At 38.4% G+C, this 21,455-nt stretch overlaps 1 protein-coding gene across 2 annotated transcripts in view; it reads left to right on the plus strand.

The window, feature by feature from the left end:
- Window positions 1–21,455, plus strand: part of ANTXR2 (ANTXR cell adhesion molecule 2) — a 122,056-nt gene that overhangs the window by 72,150 nt on the left and 28,451 nt on the right. The window contains exons 15-16 of one of the 2 annotated variants that reach the window (XM_016213072.2): window positions 2,012–2,179; window positions 2,445–2,525. In XM_016213072.2, coding sequence (XP_016068558.2) covers window positions 2,012–2,179; window positions 2,445–2,525 — 249 coding nt within the window. The remainder of the gene's footprint in view (window positions 1–2,011; window positions 2,180–2,444; window positions 2,526–21,455) is intronic. The other variant, XM_087826753.1, reaches the window with a different exon arrangement.

A 21,455-nucleotide genomic window follows, 5' to 3' on the forward strand; every position in this document is an offset into this window, starting at 1 on the left:
TGAGTTTTCTGTAGAACTCAGCAACTGTATTTCATAAGTGTAGTGCCTTGATAGCTGAGTTCCTGGAAATGCCACATTGGGTCAGAACCCCAGTTTAACTAGCTTTGTGTCCTTTATCTGAGAATGGTATCAATGAAACTTGGTGGGAAAATACGATACCATTACCTCTGTGACGTCAGCTGTGAAGATTAGGCTGAGGAGCTGTTTATGTTAAAATCTATAATTTCTGAGTAGATCTAAAGTGTATGTTCTTATATTTCTATTCTGAATTACTTCTCTCAGTTGTGATATTTATATGTTTACTTAACTGTATGTCTTTTTCCATTTTTTGTCTTTTCTCTTAAAATTGAGACTTTATAACTGCGAGGATATATATCCTGATATTAGGGTTTTGTAGTTCAATTTAGCTATTTCTAAAGATTCTAGAAGTTTTAGTTTAGCTAACTGAAGACGCTGTGATTTTAAAGAGAAGGTCATTTCTCTGGAAGGAGAGCCAGCTATCTAGTTCTAAAGGTTTAACGGGGTTTAAAACAATTTTAACAACCTCATAAAGAACATTCTAGTACCACTGATCACACTGAAAGAAGATACAGATACATCTTAATGACTCAATGGGGTCCAATTGAAATTGAAAGCCTATTCTAAAATTGTAGTAAAAAAGGGCAAAAACATCTAAGTAAGCCTTATCAAAAAACTGAGTAGTTCTTTCTACGAACAGTGATCTGTATTCCTACCCACTAACTCAGGTCATTAAAACGCTTTAAAATGGACTTAATCATTTTTTCTTTGTAGAATTCACTTAGCTCTGATGAGCCAGTGTGCCCTGGACAGGCCTTCCTATTTCTTTTTAGAGCTTCATTTATGATATCTCTGTCATCTTTGGGGATGTCCTTGGATTTGGACTTCTCCATCGCTCTTGGTTGGACAAAGCCTTCCTCTAGGGGCCACATCCTATTCACATGCTCACACGTGAACTGAGCTGTTAATGTGTGAACATGTAAAAGTTTGGCTCAGATTTAGCTCTTGTTTCTTGTTCATTATAAAATAAAGAAAACAATCAGTTGACCCTGTGGTTTTTCAATGTCCAGAATTTTCAAAGAACAGAATTAAATTTGTGGAATTCCCTGGTGTCCCTGAATTTTTCTTTCCAAAGCAAAGGTGTTTTTTCAGATTTGTCTTCCTCAGTGAAAAAAGGGAATGTCAAGTAGCCATACTCAGATGAGAACAGGACCTAAAGACTGAAAGTTACTTTATAAAGCCAAACTTTATAAAAGTAAGGAAAAATCATATATAATTATTTTACTTCTGAAGACTAAATCACGCATTTTGCCTTAATCGACCTTTATCAAAAGTTTGGAAGGAACAAATGAACTCCTTTGTGTAAAATACATTTATAAAATTCAAACCTATTTGAAGCTTATTAATCTATTTTGGACTACCTGTATTCAAACCCTTGCCCTGCTGCTTTACTAGCTGAGTGCTTTGGACATGTCAGCTAACCTCTCTATGTCTCAGCTTCCTCACCTGCAAGGAAAAAACCCAGTAACTATATCAGTGCATTTTTGTATGGATTAAATGCAGATTGGCACGTAGTAAGCATTCAATAAATGCTAATTATCATCTGTTTCCCTCAGTGCCATCAGTATGTATGGGTATGTGTTCAGCTGGAAGGGGACCCTACCTAAGTGGATAATAGGATTCACACTGTCATGCACTTCATATGTAGACGGCAAATGAACTCCTTATTTGAAATAATGGAGAAACGGTTGCTTCAAATTTTAACTGACTTCAGGTTTATACAAAGGCTTTTCTCCTTCCTCCTGGAATCTTACTGTTGAGTCCGTAAGTAAGGGCGGTAAGCCTGTTAAACCTGGGGAGGGGAGGCATTTAGCGTCGGCCACCCACTCAGCTGCCTCTCACTCTGCGGGGGAGCTGAAGGACCGCGGCTAAAGCAGAACTTGTTTTTCTAACACACCGTGTGTCTGGTATAACTTTTTCCTTTGTTTGAAAGGTTCGCTGGGGCGATAAAGGATCTACTGAGGAAGGTGCAAGGCTAGAGAAAGCCAAAAATGCTGTGGTGACAATCCCCGAAGAAGCAGAGGAGCCTGTCCGGCCGCGGCCACCTCGGCCCAAGCCCTTGCACCAGCCTCCGCAGACCAAGTGGTACGCGCCCATCAAGGTACGGTCCGAGTTGCGTGCAGTCTAGGGGAGCTTTCCCCGGGGGCTGGGTCTTGTCTCCCCACCCGGCCATCCGAGCGGGGACAGGGCCACCGGGTACCTGCCCGGCAGCAAGGCCCCTCGCCTCGTGACCTGCTTATTCGTTAGCTTAGTTTATGAGATACACCAGAGCGGGACCTAGGCCGTGCCTCGTCATCTTGCTCATTCATTCAGCCGGCGGAGGCGGAGTGTGTCCCCTCGCGATTTACAAGTCGTGTCCCCTCCAGGGTCGGCTGGACGCGCTCTGGGCTTTGCTGCGGCGGCAGTACGACCGGGTCTCCCTGATGCGGCCCCAGGAAGGAGACGAGGTTCGTATGCGGGGATGCGCTGGGAAGGGCTGGCTGCTTGCGTCCCTGCAATGAGAGCAGTGGAATAATAACCTAAAAGACTTTAAAGCCCTCATTGCCCTCGAGGAAGGAATTATCATCTTGTGCAAATTCCTGTTCCCTAGGGTGCTTAATAAATTATTATCTACTGGTGAGCACATCTTCAAGGTACAGTTTAACAAGTCCCTTTTCAAGTAATGCGTGAAAAATTGTGGTCCATTGTACGCGTGCTTTAATAAGCCCACTCACTGCTTCAGCCTTTAACTGGATGGCATCACATTCTGAAGTTCTACCCGCTGGGAGGACAGGCTGGGGCTTAGGAACTGAAGTCTCTCCTTACCATTTACTGGCCAGCGAGGCCTGGAGAGCATGCCTCAGAGCCTCCATTTCTTTACGTATAACTATGTTATTTCCCTGCTTCCGACAGTTGACATAATCTAATTTCTTGAACTTATTAAAATGCCTTTAAAAAATTATAGAACTATATATATATATATATATACACACATATACACACACATATATGTATAAAAATATGTAAACACACACGTGTGTGTATGAATTTTTATTTTTTTTTACCAAGGAAGCCTGTTTGAAACTTTTTTGTTTTTGACAATTTGTCTATAATTACTACAGTTTTATGATTTCTTTACTATATTAGCACTATTTGCTATTGTATCAAAGCAAGAAAAATTGTTTAAAACCTTTTGATATGTAACAATGGCAGGTTTGGTTTAGAAACACACCACTTTAGTGATAACAGCAGGATTTCTTCATTATGTGTCAGAAAGTCCATGGATTTCATTCACGTCACCTTCAGAGGATTTTAGGTTCATCCAGGTCCAATATGCTATTTTTTTTTTAAGATGAAATAATCGATGAGATTCATATTTATTTTACAGTGCTAAGCTAAATTATATTTAGTATTATATTATTCTTTCTTGGTGTTTAAACAATGAAAACATCTAAATCTTCAGATTTTACTTTTATGAGATGGGGTAATTTTAAAAACATCTGAGTTCAACCATTTAGGAAATCTGATTTGAGAAAATATTTCTGGAATATCCCCAGCAGATCACTCACCCTTTGCTAGGACCACAGGTAGAGAGAACCAGATGGTTTATGAAGCAGCCCCCTTCATTACCAGGCCACTGTGGTTAATAGAATGGTCTTATATTTAATGAAATCGATGCCTCTGTCTAAATGCATGCATGGTTTGGAGTTCTGCTTCTGGAACAACATATAACAACTCTACTTACCTTTAACATGCTGGACTTTCACTTTATGTTTTAAAATCATTTTCATGATGTCTTAGCTTTATGCTACCTCAGTTTTCTCTCCCTCGTGTTAGACGTTAGTTCAGTTGTTCAATAATTTCACCTTTTTAAGTTTTGGGAATTGCTAACACTGAAGATATATTGGCCGGCAAATCAGACAGTGCTTCCAGCACTCTTGCCAATACTTTATATATTCTTTTAACTCTCATAATTAAAATCTTATTTTTTGCCCTAGCCCGTTCAGCTCAGTGGTTAGAGCATTGGCCTGAGGACTGAAGGTTCCCGGGTTTGATTCCTGCCAAAGGCACGTTCCTTGGTTGCAGGCTTGATCCCCAGCCCTGGGTCGGGGTGCGTGCAGGAGGCAACCAATTGATGCATCTCTCTCACATCGATGTTTCTCTCTTCGTCTCTCTCTTTTTCTCTCTCTCTCTTCCCCCCTCCCACTCGCTCTGAAAAGCAGTGGAAAAAGTATTCTTTGGTGAGGATTAAAAAAATAATAACAAAATTTATTTTTTAGTCTTTCAACATTTCTACTAATTTTGATTTAATTCAATAATTTTAAAATTATAAATATGTACAAGTAATGGCATCAGATAGTAATAAGGCGGCAGTAGGGTAGCATACAGACTGTAGCCTTTGCCCTTAAGAAGCCTGAACTTTGTTTGGGAAACAAGACATACATAAAATTCATTCCAGAGTGTGATCTTAGTGCATACAGCAAGAGAGATTAACTCTTTCTGGAGGAATCTGGGAATGCTTCTTCAAAAACATAGGCCTCATGTCTTTGAAAATAGATAGGACTTCATCCGGTGGAATTAGGCAGGAAGATCATTTCTGTTGGTGAAGCATCATGAGCAAAACCTCCAAGGCAGCCAAGAATAGTGACTTGTGGATTACTAGGTAGACTGGAGGTTGGGGGTTAAAGCCAGAATAGATTGGGAACAGAAGAGTCTTTGAGTTTGGATAAGTTGGCATATTTGGTTTTTAAATGATGCATTACTCTTGTTCATTCAACAAATATTTATGTAGTGCCTAGCATGTGCTAAGAACTTTGTTAGATACCAAATAAACTTAGCATTCTTCTTAAATTATAGTGCTGGAATATTCACCTATTGTCCCAACAGGGTTAAGTTAGTATGTATTTTTCCATGATTGAAAACTAATGCCTCCATTATTTTGACCAAGAATTCCTTCGATTTTTAATAATTGGGCATACTGTCATTTAAGATAATCCCAAAGTCTTCTATTCTAACCCTTAAAGTCAAATTGTTTCAAAATTCAGAATTTTTTAGATTTTAGGAATCTAATATAGTCCATATATTATACTTGTCTAAAAGCACCTCCTAATAATTATTCAGATATTTTGCTACAAAAGTATTAATTGCTAAAAGTGGATCAATATAGACTATAATTAGTTTCAAGTTAGTTCAGGTCAGGTTTAGCTTCTAAATGAATTTTAATGACAAAGTTTGCACAAAACTATGTTTTCAAAGATTTTGTATTTCAAAAGTTTAGATAAAATATAGTAGACCTTTATTATGTGTGATTAATTAAACTAGTTTTTCCACTCTATCCCTATGCATGCTATTTATGATTTTTTGTTTGTTTTTACTTAAGTACAGGACTTTAAGCTTAGTAAACATCAATTGTTGGTTCAATTAATTAATTTGCTATTCTGTCAAATATGTATTATGATTCTATGTGTGCTTGACACAGTCTGACTTAATCTTTCTTCATAATACCTATTTTTGATAGCTTTACTGCTTCCAACATTTTTTCACCTGCAAATTTTTGTCATTGATTTCAAGCCCCTCTAACAACCTCAGTGTGGCACTCAATGAGAGCTTTTCTCACAGGCTGACAGTTAACTGACATTTGTATGGTAAAGCTAGGCACCACCCAACAGTATAATCTCAGATTACCATTTTATTCACAAGGCTGTTTAATAAATTTTGTTAAATTATTTGCTGAATTTGAGGTATAATGTATATTTATGTATTCCCCCATCCAACCAACCAATGATACAAAATTATTTGATCATGGAAATCAGGTAAGCTTGCTATGAGTTGCTCTTTTGCCTCTGTTCTTGCTAGTGAACCTTTACAATATTAGTTTTTTAGGCTGGGGTTTGATACATAGTCTGTAGTTATCAGCATATATCCTTTACCTTTAGACTACTTGGGAAGTCTTTCCCCTCTCACCTCCTCTGTTTGTTTCACATCTCTCGTTTTTCATGTTTCACAAAGATTATTAAGAATGTGTTTCTGTCAGCTTCACATCGTCAACCAGGTCTTCTTTATTTGATAGAATTAATTCCAATGTAAACTTCCCATCCTATATACATTCATAACTGTAACCTGTATTTTTCAGAGATTAAATGATAGGATTAGCAAGAATCATTTTGATACTTTAGCAGGATTAGTGTTCTGTATCCTAATAATGTAAGATAACTGAGGAGTTCCAATATTTTTTATATGCTTACATTATGTTTCAGAAAGCCCTCATCTTACTTTGGTTATGTGGTCTCTAGAATGCTTTTCCTCCCTCCCTTCCCTCCTTCCTTCTTTCCATCCATCTTTTTTCTTCTTTGTCTCTTGAGCACATTGATCTCTACTATGCTTTCACATTCAGGTTTGCTAATTTCTTATACTAGTCAATGCATTTCTTACATGCTATGCTAATTTTCTTCTTGGCTTCATTCAGATGAAGACGTTCAGTTGCTCTAGTCTCATCCTCAAGAGCACAGTAAATATTGTTATTGACAAGGCCTTCCAGGTGACTCTGATACTTGTGCCAAAAAGAATCTGCACTAACCACAGACACTTAATCATAGTAAATATTTTGGTGGATTTTATTTAAAAGCCTTTACAATAACTGAAATCCATCAAATATTATCCAAAACAGTAATATTTATAATTATTTGTTTGAATAAAATCACAATTGCATGGTGTAACTATATAATCTGTACTGAGATTCCAACATCTCACAAATTCTATTTTATAAAGCGGGAGCATATATTTCTTAAATGCCAGTACTTTTTGCTTTAGAGTATTTTTCTTTTGAGAAACCTAAAGTACTCAGATCAAAAATGAAGCACTAGACCTAGAGAGAGACTCAGGGAGTGGAGCACACTGGACACAGCTAACTGGTGTATGATAAAAAAATGGGATGATCTGCTTTGTTAGTGCTTTATCTGTGACTAAGGAGACCGGGGTTCACAGTTACCTCCTACTTACTGCATCTAGTTAGTTAAACCCTCAAAAGTGAAACCGCCTGAACTCTATGGTTTTCACCAAATTTGCTTCTGTATTTGTCTCATAGGATTACATGGGGTAGAGAACATTTTAAATTTAGGAGACTAGGATGCCCAAGTGGAGTGTCCTCTTCTCTAGCTCTGTGTGTTGAATTTTCTAGGTAGCCGGGGCATAATCATTGAATGAGAAAATTAGTCTCAAAGTTGTTTTGACTGCTCTTTAGATAACCACACTCACCTGTGATAGGGCTCCAAAGCGTAAGGACGGGTAAAACCTTGTCTTCACCCTACTCCCCTAAAACCAATCAGTGCCTGATTAAGTTAAACACTGAACTCAGGCTCCTCATGAAAGGTTTCATACATGTGCATGTGTTCACACACACGTATATGAGATGCTCATTGTCCTCTGAAACTGTTATCACTTTTATATCACAGATCTATTTCTCCCATTAAATGTTCCCATTAAATAGCTGGAAATTTGTAAATAGTATTGTTCCAGCTTAGATTAGATACATTGATTCCCCCTAAAAAGGTCTGCCTCTGTATATCAAACCAGCCATTGGGACAAATATTGTTAGCTATTCAAGGCCGGTTCTTTTTAAAAGGAAGTTTGTCAACATATAAATTAGTGAATAACTTTTGTGAAATTTTTCTTATTTTTTCTCATAAAGGCTGGTGTGTGTTTACTACTGATTATGCTTCTTAATAAGTATTCGTTTAATGATGTAGGAGGTGTGTGCTTGTGAGTGTGTGTGTTTGTAAATACAAAGCAATTTGTATGTCTTAAGAATTAGGTAGACTATTGAAAAAATATTCTGGTTGGAATTGAGTGCAGTTTGTTTTATAGTGTCAAGAAACAAAAGAGAATGCTTTCTGAATTTTTAAAGGAAGTAAAATATAAAATAAAAAACAACAAACTTTAGGCTCTTAAAGAGACAATAAAACCCAATTGTTTTCAGGCTGTGGCTGGTGGTTCCAAAATAACAGAACCTCTGCCTAGCCAGCGGCACGTTTTCTACCTTGGAAAACAGTCTCGTCATTTATTTATAAGTTGTTTACCGCAGATTCTGCCTCTGGAGAGCTTAGTTTGAGAAACAGATCAGCGGACGTAGACCTAAACCCAGAGCCACGCACGCTTATCCTGCAAGTCAGGTCCCCTCTCGTGGCTGAGGCCGCACCGGGCTCCTTCGCGGAATCCGCTGCTGACCCGAAGGCCTCGATCCGGTGACTGGAGCCCAGGCTGCGCGGGGAGCGGGGGCGGGCGAGCCCTGCGCGCCCTCTGCGCGCCCTCTGCGCCCAGCTCCCCGGCGCGGGTCGGGCTGCGGGCTCGGGGCGCCAGGGGGGCGCGGCCAGGTGCGAGCCGGGGGTGTCGCCCACCTGCGGCTGCGGGCGCGGGCCGTCCGCGGAGGCCGCTGAGCCGCAGACGCGTTTTGCTCTCACCCGCTGCCTCGAGGCCGAAACTCCAAAGGTAGGTGGAGGGGTGGACACAGCTGCGCTCCCGAGCTTGCCGTAGGCGCAGATACAGAGATCTGATGCAGTTGGACGCCGTGCGGCGGCGGGCGGGGCGGAAAGCCACTTCAGAGACGACTCGGCGCGGCGACATCTGCCGCCAAGTTTCCCGGGAGTGACGGGGGACAGCAGGTACCGCTCCACGTATGCGCGTAAACAACCTCTGGAGCCGCGGCCTCCTTTGAAGGGCCCATCAAACACGCCCGAGCCCGCAGCAGGAGTGTGTTTGGTTTTCAAAGCAGTGTTTTGTTTTTGCGGTAACAAGGTAATTTATAAATGATGCATTACCCTGCGCTCTCCTTTTTTTTTTTTTTGGAAAAGGGAGCGTTAGAGAAGCAGAAAGGCAAAGAAAGAAGAAAGCGCAGCGCTAGTGTTTGGAGTCCTTGCACAAGCCCCTGAAATCTCCCCGGGGCCGCGTGGCTGTGTGGAGGTGACGGTGACCTTCAGGGGCAGGCCCTCCGTCACCAGGGAGCAGCACCCCTGCACTTACTGCCCTGGGACGTACACCCACTGTTGGATTTTAACCCAGTATCACAGGGCTGCTTATGACGTGGAGGAGAAATGTAATTAGATTTTCTTCTGATGTGTATACTCTTTCAGTCAAACAAAGTTCAGAAAATTGCATTGACTTTAATTTTCTCCCTCTTTATAAAGGCTTCATGCCTATTAATGGATATTAAAAATATCTAATAATTGGATATTGGATATTAATAGATTATAATTATAATTATTGGATATTAAAAGATTTTAAGTCAAAAGTAAGAACTACATGTTAAAGGGGAGCATTTTTCTTTTGTGAGGGGGCTTCTCCCTCTACCATCTAGGTCCAGCCAGAAAAAAATTAAAATTTGTGTAATTTTCTCTGGGAGTGTGGCAAAACTCATAATTGTGCACACACATATATGACATCATAGAATTGGTTAACATATCAGCCTGACAGGTAAAGATCCAGGGTATGGTAAGATAATAAAGACTACAGTAACGTAAATCATTATCATTAAGAAAATTTAGGCTCCCTCGCCTGAGAGTATCTGCATGACCATGTGAGATGAAGGAAGAGCTGGCTCAAGGGCATCCTTTGGAGTGGGAGTAGCCAGGGAACAATGGCCTGGGGACAGATGCTAGTGTGTGACAAAGTTTTCATGAGTTACTGGTGATAGAAGCAACATAAGTGCATGGTGAATTTCCAATTAAGATAAATTTATTTTGTTGAGATTACTTTTGTTAATTATGCAAATACAATTTTAACTTTTTGAAATGATTAATAGTTACTGCTTTAAAAAAAAAAGTCCGTTTGGACAGAACTCAATGTTAGTCTTTAAAAAAAGTCTATGGAAAAAAATCTGAACATAGCCCAGGTTCATTGAAAAGGCACCAGAGTAACCTGATAACCTCAGGAGCACATGATTTCAGGCTGGGCCTCCTGTTTACATTTCTAGTTCTCCATTTATGTTCCCTCTTCTGCCAGTCCTGCTTCTGAATTCTCATGCTCCAGACAAACTGCCCTTGCCCTCTTCAGGGTGGCTTCTTCAACGATTCTCACCCTCCCAAGGGCTGCTCTGAACCTCCTCATGCTTGCGGATCGCCCAGTGCTCAGGAACGCCAACCACTTCACCTGCAGACCGGGGGAGCATCTTGATGGAGTTTTGTGCCCCTCGCCTTTAAGCTCCCCATCACATTTGCAAAATGGAAACTACTCTCGAGTGTTTCTGAATAGATTGAAACCTTCACTCAAATGATTTGATATTTCAAATGATTTCAGTGCTTGGAATTATGCTGCTAATGACCGCATTCTTAAACTTAGTTTTTAGGTTCCATCTAAATACAGAGTGGGGCAAAAGTAGGTTTACAGTTCTGAATACACAAAATATGGGAGTTTATTCTTGTATTATTTTCCGTATGAATAACTATAAATCTACTTTTCCCTACCCTGTATTTTGTGTCATAATAGATTTTAGGGACTGTTAGAAAACCCTTTTTTTTAGCCTGAGTCAGTTGAATTGTATACAAAATGCCTACAGTACTTTCACAGCTTTCCTATTTTACACTTAAATGAAATAGAGAAAAATATCATTTGGAAAAAACCCAAAAAAAACCCCCCTGTAAAGCGATTGCTTACCTTTCATTTCTGTAAGACCTGAAATTTTATATGGTTCTTTAGGCCAGTTATGATGTTGCATCACTGGGAAAGAGCACCACTAAACTTTTCTACCCTTTATGTTACCACTGTGTTTACCTGAACCTACCATGTTCCTATGTTTGGCTTTCAAATTTTAACTTTTCTCTGTTCTCTCTACCCTTTACCTGTTGCATCTAAGCTGAGGCCCAGCAGACCTCATGGTTCCCGTTACTGAATGAGTGGGGTCAAGACTGTAACTTCCTAATTCTGGTTGTGGTGCCCTATGCCAATAAGTCACAATATTTCCCTATAATGTTCACATGATATTGAATCAATGAAAAGAATTGTGTCCATTAATGCCCCTCTTAGTTTTATTATAACTGATTAAAAATGAGCTATTGATGAATATATCCATTAGACTCTACTGATTCTTCAGGGAAACATCATTTTGACTTTGTAGAATTTAAACATTTTTGTTATCAGGACTTATAATTTTACCTTCATGATTCTGCCCTGCCTGAAACTAAGCTACTTGAGAAAATTAAGACATCAGAGCAATTCTCAAATTGAAAAATTTGAATTATTTCTCATAAAGATATGGCTGAGAATGCTGCTACATAAAAGTTATTTATATAGAGCGAAGATTTATCATTTTTGGGTGATGATTAATTTTAATCTGTAATTAAATCTATTAAACATTTTCAGAGTTATAAAAGCATGACACAATCATTTTCCCTTAGGTTGAATTCCAAGTAGATGATGGTTTATAATTTTTATTAACTCCCTTTATCAGGATGCGTTTATTCTGTTGCTTGCAGTCACATTCTCCTCATTTTTTTCTAAAGCAGATTTAATCTTTGTTTCATATGCAGTTGAAACAGAGATTTCAGTGATTGAAATTCTTGTGAGACCTGTATTTATCCCATTGAAACCATGCACGGTGGCGTGAGTCTCTCGCACAGCCATCTTCAGGGCAGGCCTGTGCGTGGCCATGCCAGCTCCGAGCGTCTCCTTAGCCCAGTTTAGAGAAAGGCTGGCTCTCAGCAAATGGTGAGAAGAGGGCTGCGGGCTCATTTCAGTGCGAACTCTCCAGAAGAGGTGTGGTGGCCTTACTGTCCTCTGAATCCAGATTTATGAACCAGTCCTATGCTCTTAACTACATTAGTTCCTTTTTCATTAACTGCTTAAAGTAGGGCAGCTGTCTGAGCGGCTGGTTGTAAATTTGCTAACGTCTACTTCGTTAATCTCCGATGCAGAAGGTGGCAGGTAGCGGGGCCAGGTTTCAGGACCTCCGGGTTTACGGCCTGAAATGAGCAGGGAAGGGTCGTGGGAGTGGGGCACTGAAGAGCTGGAAGGAGGTGTTACTTTGGGGAAAAGGGGGTGACTTCTGTCATTAATCTTAATTAATTGCCAAGAGTTTTAAATCTGAGTTATTAATATGAAGTTAAGCTCTTAATATACTGTTCATGCTTTGGAATCAGATGCTCTTTTATGAGACAAGAGATTTAGGAGGGAGAGGTGTGTATGTGTGTATGTGTGTGTGTGTGTCTTACATAAATATTTTCATTTGTATCTTTCAAAGATTTCCCTGGGTTAATATTCAGGCCTTTACCTTTTAACAGTTACTGTGGAGCAGTTAGAAATTATAGACAAGTAACCATAAATCCAAATAAAATCCCTGGGTATAGCAACAGCAGTAACTCTGAGTAATATTCCTTTCATGTTTACCAACATACAAAAATACTTCACAGAAGAGGAGATGTCAGATTATACAGTGAAACAGAAGCAGGGAGAAGCAGGAGTTAGAGGAAATGAAGGGAAGAACAAAGGAAAAGAGATGCAAGGGGAAGAGAGATTATTCCCCTGAAAAGTATGCAGGCGATAGGAATGAAGTGTTTATTTAAATAAACTACAAATTATATGTGTGTAAGGTTGCATATTTCACTGCTGCAACCCTAATTATTTGGAATTAAACAAACTGAACCTTGAAATAAGCAGTCTTTTCTTAAAATCTCCCCCCCCCCTTCTCCTGGTGGCTGTTACATGCATGTTCTGTGAGTTAAACTCCCTTCACTATTGAATCCGTTGTTATTCTGAAATACTTTTCAATGTGTAATTGCAACTAACTATTAATTGTAAGCATTTTGGCTATGGAAAATGCCTTGTAATTCTTCAAGGGGAAATATTTAAAAAGCAGATAAAGCTGAAAACTTCAGAAATATGATTTCAGGATTGTATCTCATGTTCTCCATACATTTGGACAAGATTAAAAAAAAAAGATTTGTAATGAAAACATACAATACACTAAATTAAGTTAGATTATACTGAATTTCAAATTAGTTTTTATATGTATATCTTCTGATAACTATAACCTGAATTTCAGCAGCAAGTTAGAGTCAGTGGCTTGAATATTATTGTCTATGTATTTAAAATTGTAAATTTGGCTTTGAGATATTTATTTCTTTATAGCAAAATTTTTGGATCATCTTTAAATGTAAATAGAAAAAAAACATGAAAATGAAATAGTGTTCATTTATTTTAATTATCTACCTCTTTATTTTTTCACATAGTAACTAATTATTGGAGAGACTGAACATATCTGCAGGTGTCAAGAGTTTAGATTTTAATTTATAGGCAGTGGAGACCCAATAAAATTTTGGAGCTGGGCAGTAACATGATCAAATAAATTAGAAGTAAACTGATAGAAAGTTTGCAAATAAATTTGTGACAGAAGTGGAGATAATACGTGGTTTTCTGTATAGCGTAGCCCTGTATCAATGTTTTTATCTTTGTATGTAGTCTCTCATCATGAGTCACACAAAAAAATCACATTAAATTATGATATAGCAGGTCTGGTGGATTATCATGTTGTCAATTCATTTCTTGGATAAAATAACACCTTTTCCCCCTGATAGAAATCCCACTACCCCCTTTGTTTTAAGAGCACCAACTTAAGTTCATTAGCTAAAAAAAAGTTACAGATTTGTGGCTTCAGATATTTTTCCTTGATTTGTCAGGGGTCTTCTTTTTGCTCCTTAGAGATAGCCAGATAACTGAAGCTCAGGCTTACCATACAGAAGCATGTGAATGTGTGTTTATATGTGTGTGCATGCATGTGTATGTGGGAAGTGTATGTTTCTACTGGGGGCACAGAGCGTTGTACTTGTTAAAGGCACTCATAATTTCAGGAAAGAGGGAACAATTTCTTTTATAGTAAAGATTAGAACTCATTTTCAGACAACAGTTATTGAACGCCTACTATTGTTAGGTACGTTCAACTCTTAACCGAGTTACGAGTAAGGTATGATATTACTCCCATTTTACAGATGAAGAACATGAGACCCAGAGATGTTCTATGAGTTTCCCGCGGTTACACTGCTGAAAAGTAACAGAGCCCAGATTCAGACCCTCCAGGGCAGTGAGTGCCGCATTATGCCATGCTGCCGCTTGACAGTGCGGCACTTTATTCTCTTCATTCAGTCAATAACTGATCGCATTAGGGCCATTCTGTAGGGAGAGAAGTACTTTTAAAATTTCAATTTTGAATCTGATCCTTCTCTGGTGAAGTTACCAATTTTGTATCTATGTCTTTATCAATAAATTGATCAGTTGTTTCAGCAGGTATTCAGAATGCATGCATATTACTCTATTATATATAATGTTTAATGTATATTTAATATTAATTTAATATGACATATACTTAATTCTGCATGCATATATAAATAAAAGGCAATATTTGGAAATGGCAATACATTCCACAGACAATTCATTTGCATCATTAAGGACCTTAGGATTTGTGTAATTCAATCCCTTCCTAAACTGCAAACTTCCACCTCTTCTTTAAGTCTGTGTCCCAGAAGGAAGAGTATATTCGAAGGAACAAGAGGGATGAAATAGCTTGTATATTCCAGGAATTCCAAGTAGTTTTCTAGGTTGGAGCAAGAGACTGGTAGTTAGGGAGGTAAGTTATGGGGACACGGCAGAATTACAGATATTCCTAAAGCCTTCAGGGGCATGTTGGTTAGATCACTACATTTGGAGTCCTGCAACTTGGGATCTCCATACTGTCATTGATCATCTTGAAACCTAGCACGAATTTCCTCACCTCTTTGGTCCTCAGCTTTCTCATTTGTATATAGAGAGATAAATGATCACAAAGATACTTTTGACTTTTAGCAATCATGTTATTTTTATCTAATTCCAACCAGGCCAGCTCTATGAAGATGGAACCTTTCCTTCATGTTCACTAGGATAACCCCTTGACCTTGTGCTTTGCCTCTCAGGCAGTAGCCTTCAATAATCTTTGATGAGTGAAAGAAATTTTGTAGATGGAAAGTTGGGTTCATTGTTTAGAAGTCTGTTTAAAGTCATACATTTTTAGTAATTAGACATTCCATGAGGCCACTAATAAGAAGTACATATAAACATTTTACAAGTGACTATAAGAATTAAAATGTGGCCTGTATTTCTCACAATGTTCTGGAACATGTTTGAATATCATAACAGTACAAAATATCCATAATGATTATTTGGCTACCACTGTGCTTAAATCGAAAGTGCTGCATATGGAAGAAAATAAAGAGGATACAGATTTAAGAGAGCAGTATATTTATGATCGCCTGGATCCTAGGTCGACGCTCAACCGCGGAGCCACGCCCGGCCTGGCAAGACTTGTCTATTTCTAGCTGCTTTATATTAATGAGTGATATTAGACTATTTCCATTGTCATTTTGATGTGTTGCAACTTGCTGCCTGGTGCCTGGTGTCACAACTGCAAAACAGTTTAAATGCAAAGTTTCTTTTATTTAATCCTAATATATGTAGTGAAAAACTAACATGTTCCATCATTAAATGTGTGGATTTAGCTACATGGAACTGTTCTCCCATTGGGCCACTCTGAAATTGATTTTCCAAGTTGGGCGAACACTAGTAGACAAATGCTAAATGAAAATCAATCTCTTTGTAAATCAGCTAAATACACTCCTTTTATTAAGTGTTGTTGTTTTTCCCCCTCTAGATGACAAGTAACCCTTGTGGTGACCTCTAGCCTTTGAATGCTTTTAACTTAAACTTTTAAGGTCAATGGCTTGCTTGATCATAATTTTATTCTTACATTAGAATTATCTTACTCTTGGTCAGTTAGATGAAAGTATATTTTAGATATTTATAGGTAGAAAAATTCTGAGTTAACATTATTTTAATCACCAATTCTTGGACCATTAATATTTCAAATGTATATCAGAAATATTTCAAGTGCAATGTGGATGGAAGCAGAAACCTGTTACTGGGAAATACAAGGATCTAGCAAGACATCTTTAACTTTATTTTTAAAAGTGGAAAAAATAAAAAATCAGGAAAGACCCCAATGTAGCGTATACCTTAGATAATTGTAGTGATGTTGAAACAGTGTCAGAAAATGCAGCTGTGACAACCAGCATAGAAAGTCAAAACTTGATGAATGCGTAGCATCGGGCTAGTCAGTAGTATTGAGTAACTTTGTACGGTGGCAGAGGTTATTAGACATATTGTGGTGAAACCTTTGTAAAGTATAAAAATGTTGAATCACTGTTATACACCTGAAACTAATATAGTGTATGTCAATTATAATTAAATTTTAAAAAATAAAAGCAAAAAACAAAATTTATAGCAATGATAAAATAATTTATGCAACTGAAGGCAGAAGAACAATGCCCCCCAAAACTATGTATATCTATTTATATTTTAAAACTAAAGCTATAATATTTATAGTAAACAGTTTTTCTAATCATTTAAAAACACTGCTTTGTTTCTGAAGTCTTTTTAGGAATAAGAAACAGGGAAAAACTCTGGAATAATTAATGCTATTAATGAAATTATAATATATGGTATATAATAGGATTGTAGGTGAATAGCTATTAGAATTTAAAATGATTAAAGCTAGAAATTTTCTTTTTGATGTGTTGGAAAACATGAACATTTAAGCACATTTCTGACTTTTACATTTTCTAAACTTTTGGTTTAAAAGGTTTTCAGTAAAATTGGAGGGAAATGAACTATAATCTTGCCAATAGACTCTTAGTTAAGAGAAATAAACTTTAAAATATATGAATGGTGACTGAAAAGACCTACCTGCTAGGAAATTATAATTTAGTTGGGGCAAGAGATAAGACCTCAAAAAGTAATTCAAAACAGACCAAGGGAAATTCAATTAAAAACAAAAAATAAAGTACAATCTAGATGGAATTTAATTCCTAATCCAATTTTCTACCATTGTATGGCCTTGAAACCTATGATAGTGATGCTATTGATAAATACTGTGTTTTGAAGAATTAAAATAATATTTTTGTTTTATATTAATTCTTAGTAATACATACACAAATGTATTACAGATAATCTGATACCTAATATACAGAAAAGTGGTTTAAAGTATTATAAAATATATATTTTCACAATTATAATTCTACCATACAATTGGTAGTTTAAAAAAATGAACTAGAATTAGAATGTGAGAGGCATAAAAATAAAATTAATCATTTCTTATTGAGTACCCACTATTTTCAAGCAATCTTTGAGACTGCAAAATATTTACTACAGAGTCCTCATTAAGTTTATAATCTACTCAAAGAACCAAGAATCTATATATAGAAAGTCAAATAATAAAACTTTTAAATACCAATTCAAGACACTAACGAGATGTTGCAAAAGTGTTACCTAATTAATTTCCAAATGAATAGTCTAGACAGTAATTGCTATTTGAGGTGTCAGTGAAGAACACTTTACAGTAGAAGGTCAGGTGACAGTTCACAGAGGAAGAGATCTGAGTTAACCTTGAAGGATTTGTCCAGGTAGAGAAGGTAGGAAAGTTCACATTTGTTCTAGGATAGTAGCCTGACTATTTTCTTTAGCAACTTCAAAACTATCTGTAGGAAATAAGAGGACATGAACCTAGGTCATACCTAGTTCCAGAGGGTCTAGTTTATGAGACTAACACTTAGCAATCAGCATTTGGCAAATACTTATTGCACTGCTTCTCAAGCTTTTAAACTTTTGCCCCACTAGACAAAAATATTTTATTGTATTTTATTTTCCAATTTTGTATTAAGGATCTCATGAAAAAAAATTTTTTTAAAGTATGAGCTTGGTGCCAGGCAGTGTGCTCTGGGTAGAGGATCAAAGGAAAGGGCAGGGGAAAGCAGGACCCACTCAGTGAGGCCCCAGGGCGGGGTGCCATTGGGATGGAAATAGGAGTTGAAAAGGGGCCCCTAAGAAGACTGTTTACTAAGTGAAGCTAGATGTGTGGCAGGGAGGGCAGGGAGAGGAGGGAGCACTTGAGGATAGTGCCATGGAATTGGGCTCAAAAAAAAAGTTGAACATGCTCAGTAGAATGTTAGAAATACTGGTTTGCACAGGAAAAATCAGATTTGGACATGAAAGACTGGGGAGGCTCCTTAGATAATAGAAACTGTGGGAATGTTGAAAAGACTGAGAATCGTTCTTATCTCATTTTGGTATCAGATATTTTATCTCTTTATGAGTCAAAAACAGCATAGTTTATTTATTATTATTATTATTATTCATTGCACCCTGACCTCTGTTTGAGTTACTGTTTTTATTTTCCAACTCTGTCATTTTTGATGAAATATACAAAAACCGAAATATTTGAATAATCCACAAAGTGGGGAGGTGAGCAGTTAGGGACAATGTGGGAAGGAGGGAAAGAAAGAAGAAATAGTAGCTTTGGTTCATAAAATTCTGAAACTGTTAACTTACTACAGATATTTTCAGCAGCTTAATTCTGTCGAGAGAGAGATTTGTAGCTACTGGAGATGGGGCCTTGTCCCCCCAAGCCGTGGGAGTTTGCTGAGTCAGCGAGGGCGATCACCGGGAGGGGAGGGTCAGCAGGGCTTGGGAGCGCCGCGTCTGAAAAGGAGCTGTGCAGGGGTCAGGGCGCGATGCCGCGGCGTTCAGAGGGGCGGTGCAGATAGGAGCTGTTGGCGTCTTTGCTAGACTGGAGCGAGAGAACGGGTGAAGAGGTCACCAAGGAGTTTCCGGCTGTTTTCTACAACTGTCTCAGGACTGATTTCGCGCTTTTGTAATCACAAGTTGCGTGAGGCGGTCATCATCTAAAAATACTGGACTGCGACTCATAAATTATAGACCTTAGAAATTGATGTACTTTCAGCAAAACTTTATGAGAATGCCACATACTCGCTGACATTACGGAAAGTTACTTCAGTCTAATTTGACCGGCCTGTTCAGTGGCTTAGGAGACAACGGAGCTGTCCCCTACCTGCCCGGGCACTGCGTCCCGCGACGCCTGTGTCACGAATCCTCCTGGGAAGAGGGCTCCCCGTGTGCACAGAGGGGGTCAGCACAGGCCAGGCACTTGGTAAGCGGTGAAATTGAAACTCAGTGTGATGACGCCAGAGCTTTACTTACAGTGCACGGGAGTCACTTGTAAGATACAACCCTAGGCACGGAGCGCCCGAGAGCTGCCGTGCGTTTCGGCGTGCGGTGGCTCTTACGTGTCTTCCCATGTGTCCGCCTGCACTTCCTCGGGAGGACCTCCAGAGAGAGGAGTGCAGCGGTGTGGTCACCCACCTGGACGGTGACAGCTGCTGCGGCTGAGTCCAGCCCTGCCATCCTTAATGACCTGCATTTGACACTGTATCCCAGCCATCCTTGTTTAATGTACAATGTACTGCGTTAGAATAATTACTCCGTCACCCTCCATTCAACAGGCAGCTCTTAGTCACCCCAGACACGCAAATGCCGCGTGACGGTGTACCCAGCCCTTGCAGGTTCCTGCGTTCGCAGCCTTCTCGCCCTGCTTGTGGATTCCTGTGACCTCTGTCTTTCCTTTTCTCTCACAATAGTCAAATACATTTGATACCGAAATTGAAGCAATTTCCTTAGTTTTTAGACAATAGCCAGGCTTTTAGTGAGGGGTAATATTTTCTGAACATAAAGCATGGCCAGTGGATCTAGAGCCTTTATTTGTCCTGCTAAAAATACTGGTGAGCTAAAGTAGAAGCCGGAGAAAGGAATAGTAGTGCTGACTGAAGGAAAGGGTGGAGACCACATCTAATGCTGTGTATCATGTGTGGAGGGCGTTGTGCCTGTGTGAGAAACTTCATTTTCATTTAAAGACCCGAGTGACTCCCAGGGACATTTCTCTCTCTCTCTCATTTTAGTTTTAGGGAAAGAAACACAGGGGATTCACTACCTTATTGAAACGGAACCTCTACCATGATTTTAAGACATCATAATGTTGTTGCATATCTGTTGAATGGGTTTAGAAATAACTTCATCCCAGAGAATGAAGATTGTGATTTTTTTTTTATAAACTTGTATTATCTGTGTTTTGCTTAAGGCCCTACTCATAGGCATGTGTTATGGTTTATTTTACTTAGGAGAGTCAATCTAAAATGTGCTACTGAATTTCTGTGTGTCTTAATTTGACACTTTAAGAAAACAAAATAAACCATGTCCAAAATTTGGAATAACCCATGCCTTGTATTCATTATGTGATTTACCCCAACTTTATTGTCAGAAATCCAGGTTCAGTGTCAGCTTTTGCATTTATCAGCTTATTGGCCTTGAGGAACTTATATAACCTCTCTGAACTTTTTTTTTCCTTAAGCAAAATTTTTCAACTGAGGCTTTTATCTGAATCACAGAGCAGGAAAAGTGATATAAGGGCTTCTTTCCTCATTCTCCCAGGTATGCTACACACCTAGCATAAGACTTGCGTGAGAAGTTATTTTATCTTATACAATAGAGCCTTAAAAGGTCTTCATGTATTCATTTAACCCTGGTTGAGAAAGGCTGATGATGATGAAAAAGTTTTTTCCACTTTACATATTTTAGCATTATTTTTCTCATTAATTTGAAAAGTGCTTTGGTTTTGCAAGCCAAAGGTGAATGCAGTCAACTAGCAATTTATTTTCTTTAGTTTCCAGGTTATTACTCAGTAAAAAGGAGACTTCTCTGAAGCTAAATTTAATTTCTCAAATATGTACCTTCTGGATAAGGCATCATTTTATAACAGTAATAAATGGTGGGAACAGAAACCTGTTTTTAGGTGGGCTTATTCAATCCTGTGTTTGTGATATTAAGTTTATGTATACATTATGTTACATTTGGAGTATAACTTTTTTAGAGTTTTATAATATCTACTGACAAGATACTTACTGGTAGATAGTAATTATGGTGCATGACTGGTATGTTTTTGCAGTAAGAAGACACTAAAGATTTATTGTCTGTGGCAAAAGAAACACAGATCTCTGCTTGTGCAATAAGTGTTTTTGGCATCACCCACAGTATAGGACGATTGGAAGCTATAGGTTAGAAAATGTTCTGCTGGAACAAAATAAACAGTTTTACATTGTTGTTTATATTATGAGATTAGGTTGCTTGTTTAGTCTTTATAGCACTTAAAACATGAATGATGGCCATGCCAGATCAATCCTTGTTGTAAATAGGACCTTGCTACCCAAATAATCAGATTTACCCACTTGAACCAATACACAAGGGCAGATTGGTTATAAGAGGAGGTAGCAATGAAGAGTAGCATAATTATTATTTTTTTCTTCCAGTTTTACCGTTGACTGATGAGAACTGTCTTTCCTGTTTACATATGATAGTTTAAAATAAGACAAATGTGAATGATCCTCTTAGCTTGAAACCTGAAGGAAAGAGACTATTCCTAACGGGAAGAGCTGCAATCCTTGGGGCAGCTGTTCTCCGTGGTTTTAGAACAGCCTCATGTGGCT

This window comes from Miniopterus natalensis, chromosome 1, assembly GCF_054644295.1.
Source record: "Miniopterus natalensis isolate mMinNat1 chromosome 1, mMinNat1.hap1, whole genome shotgun sequence".
Lineage (NCBI taxonomy): Eukaryota > Metazoa > Chordata > Mammalia > Chiroptera > Miniopteridae > Miniopterus > Miniopterus natalensis.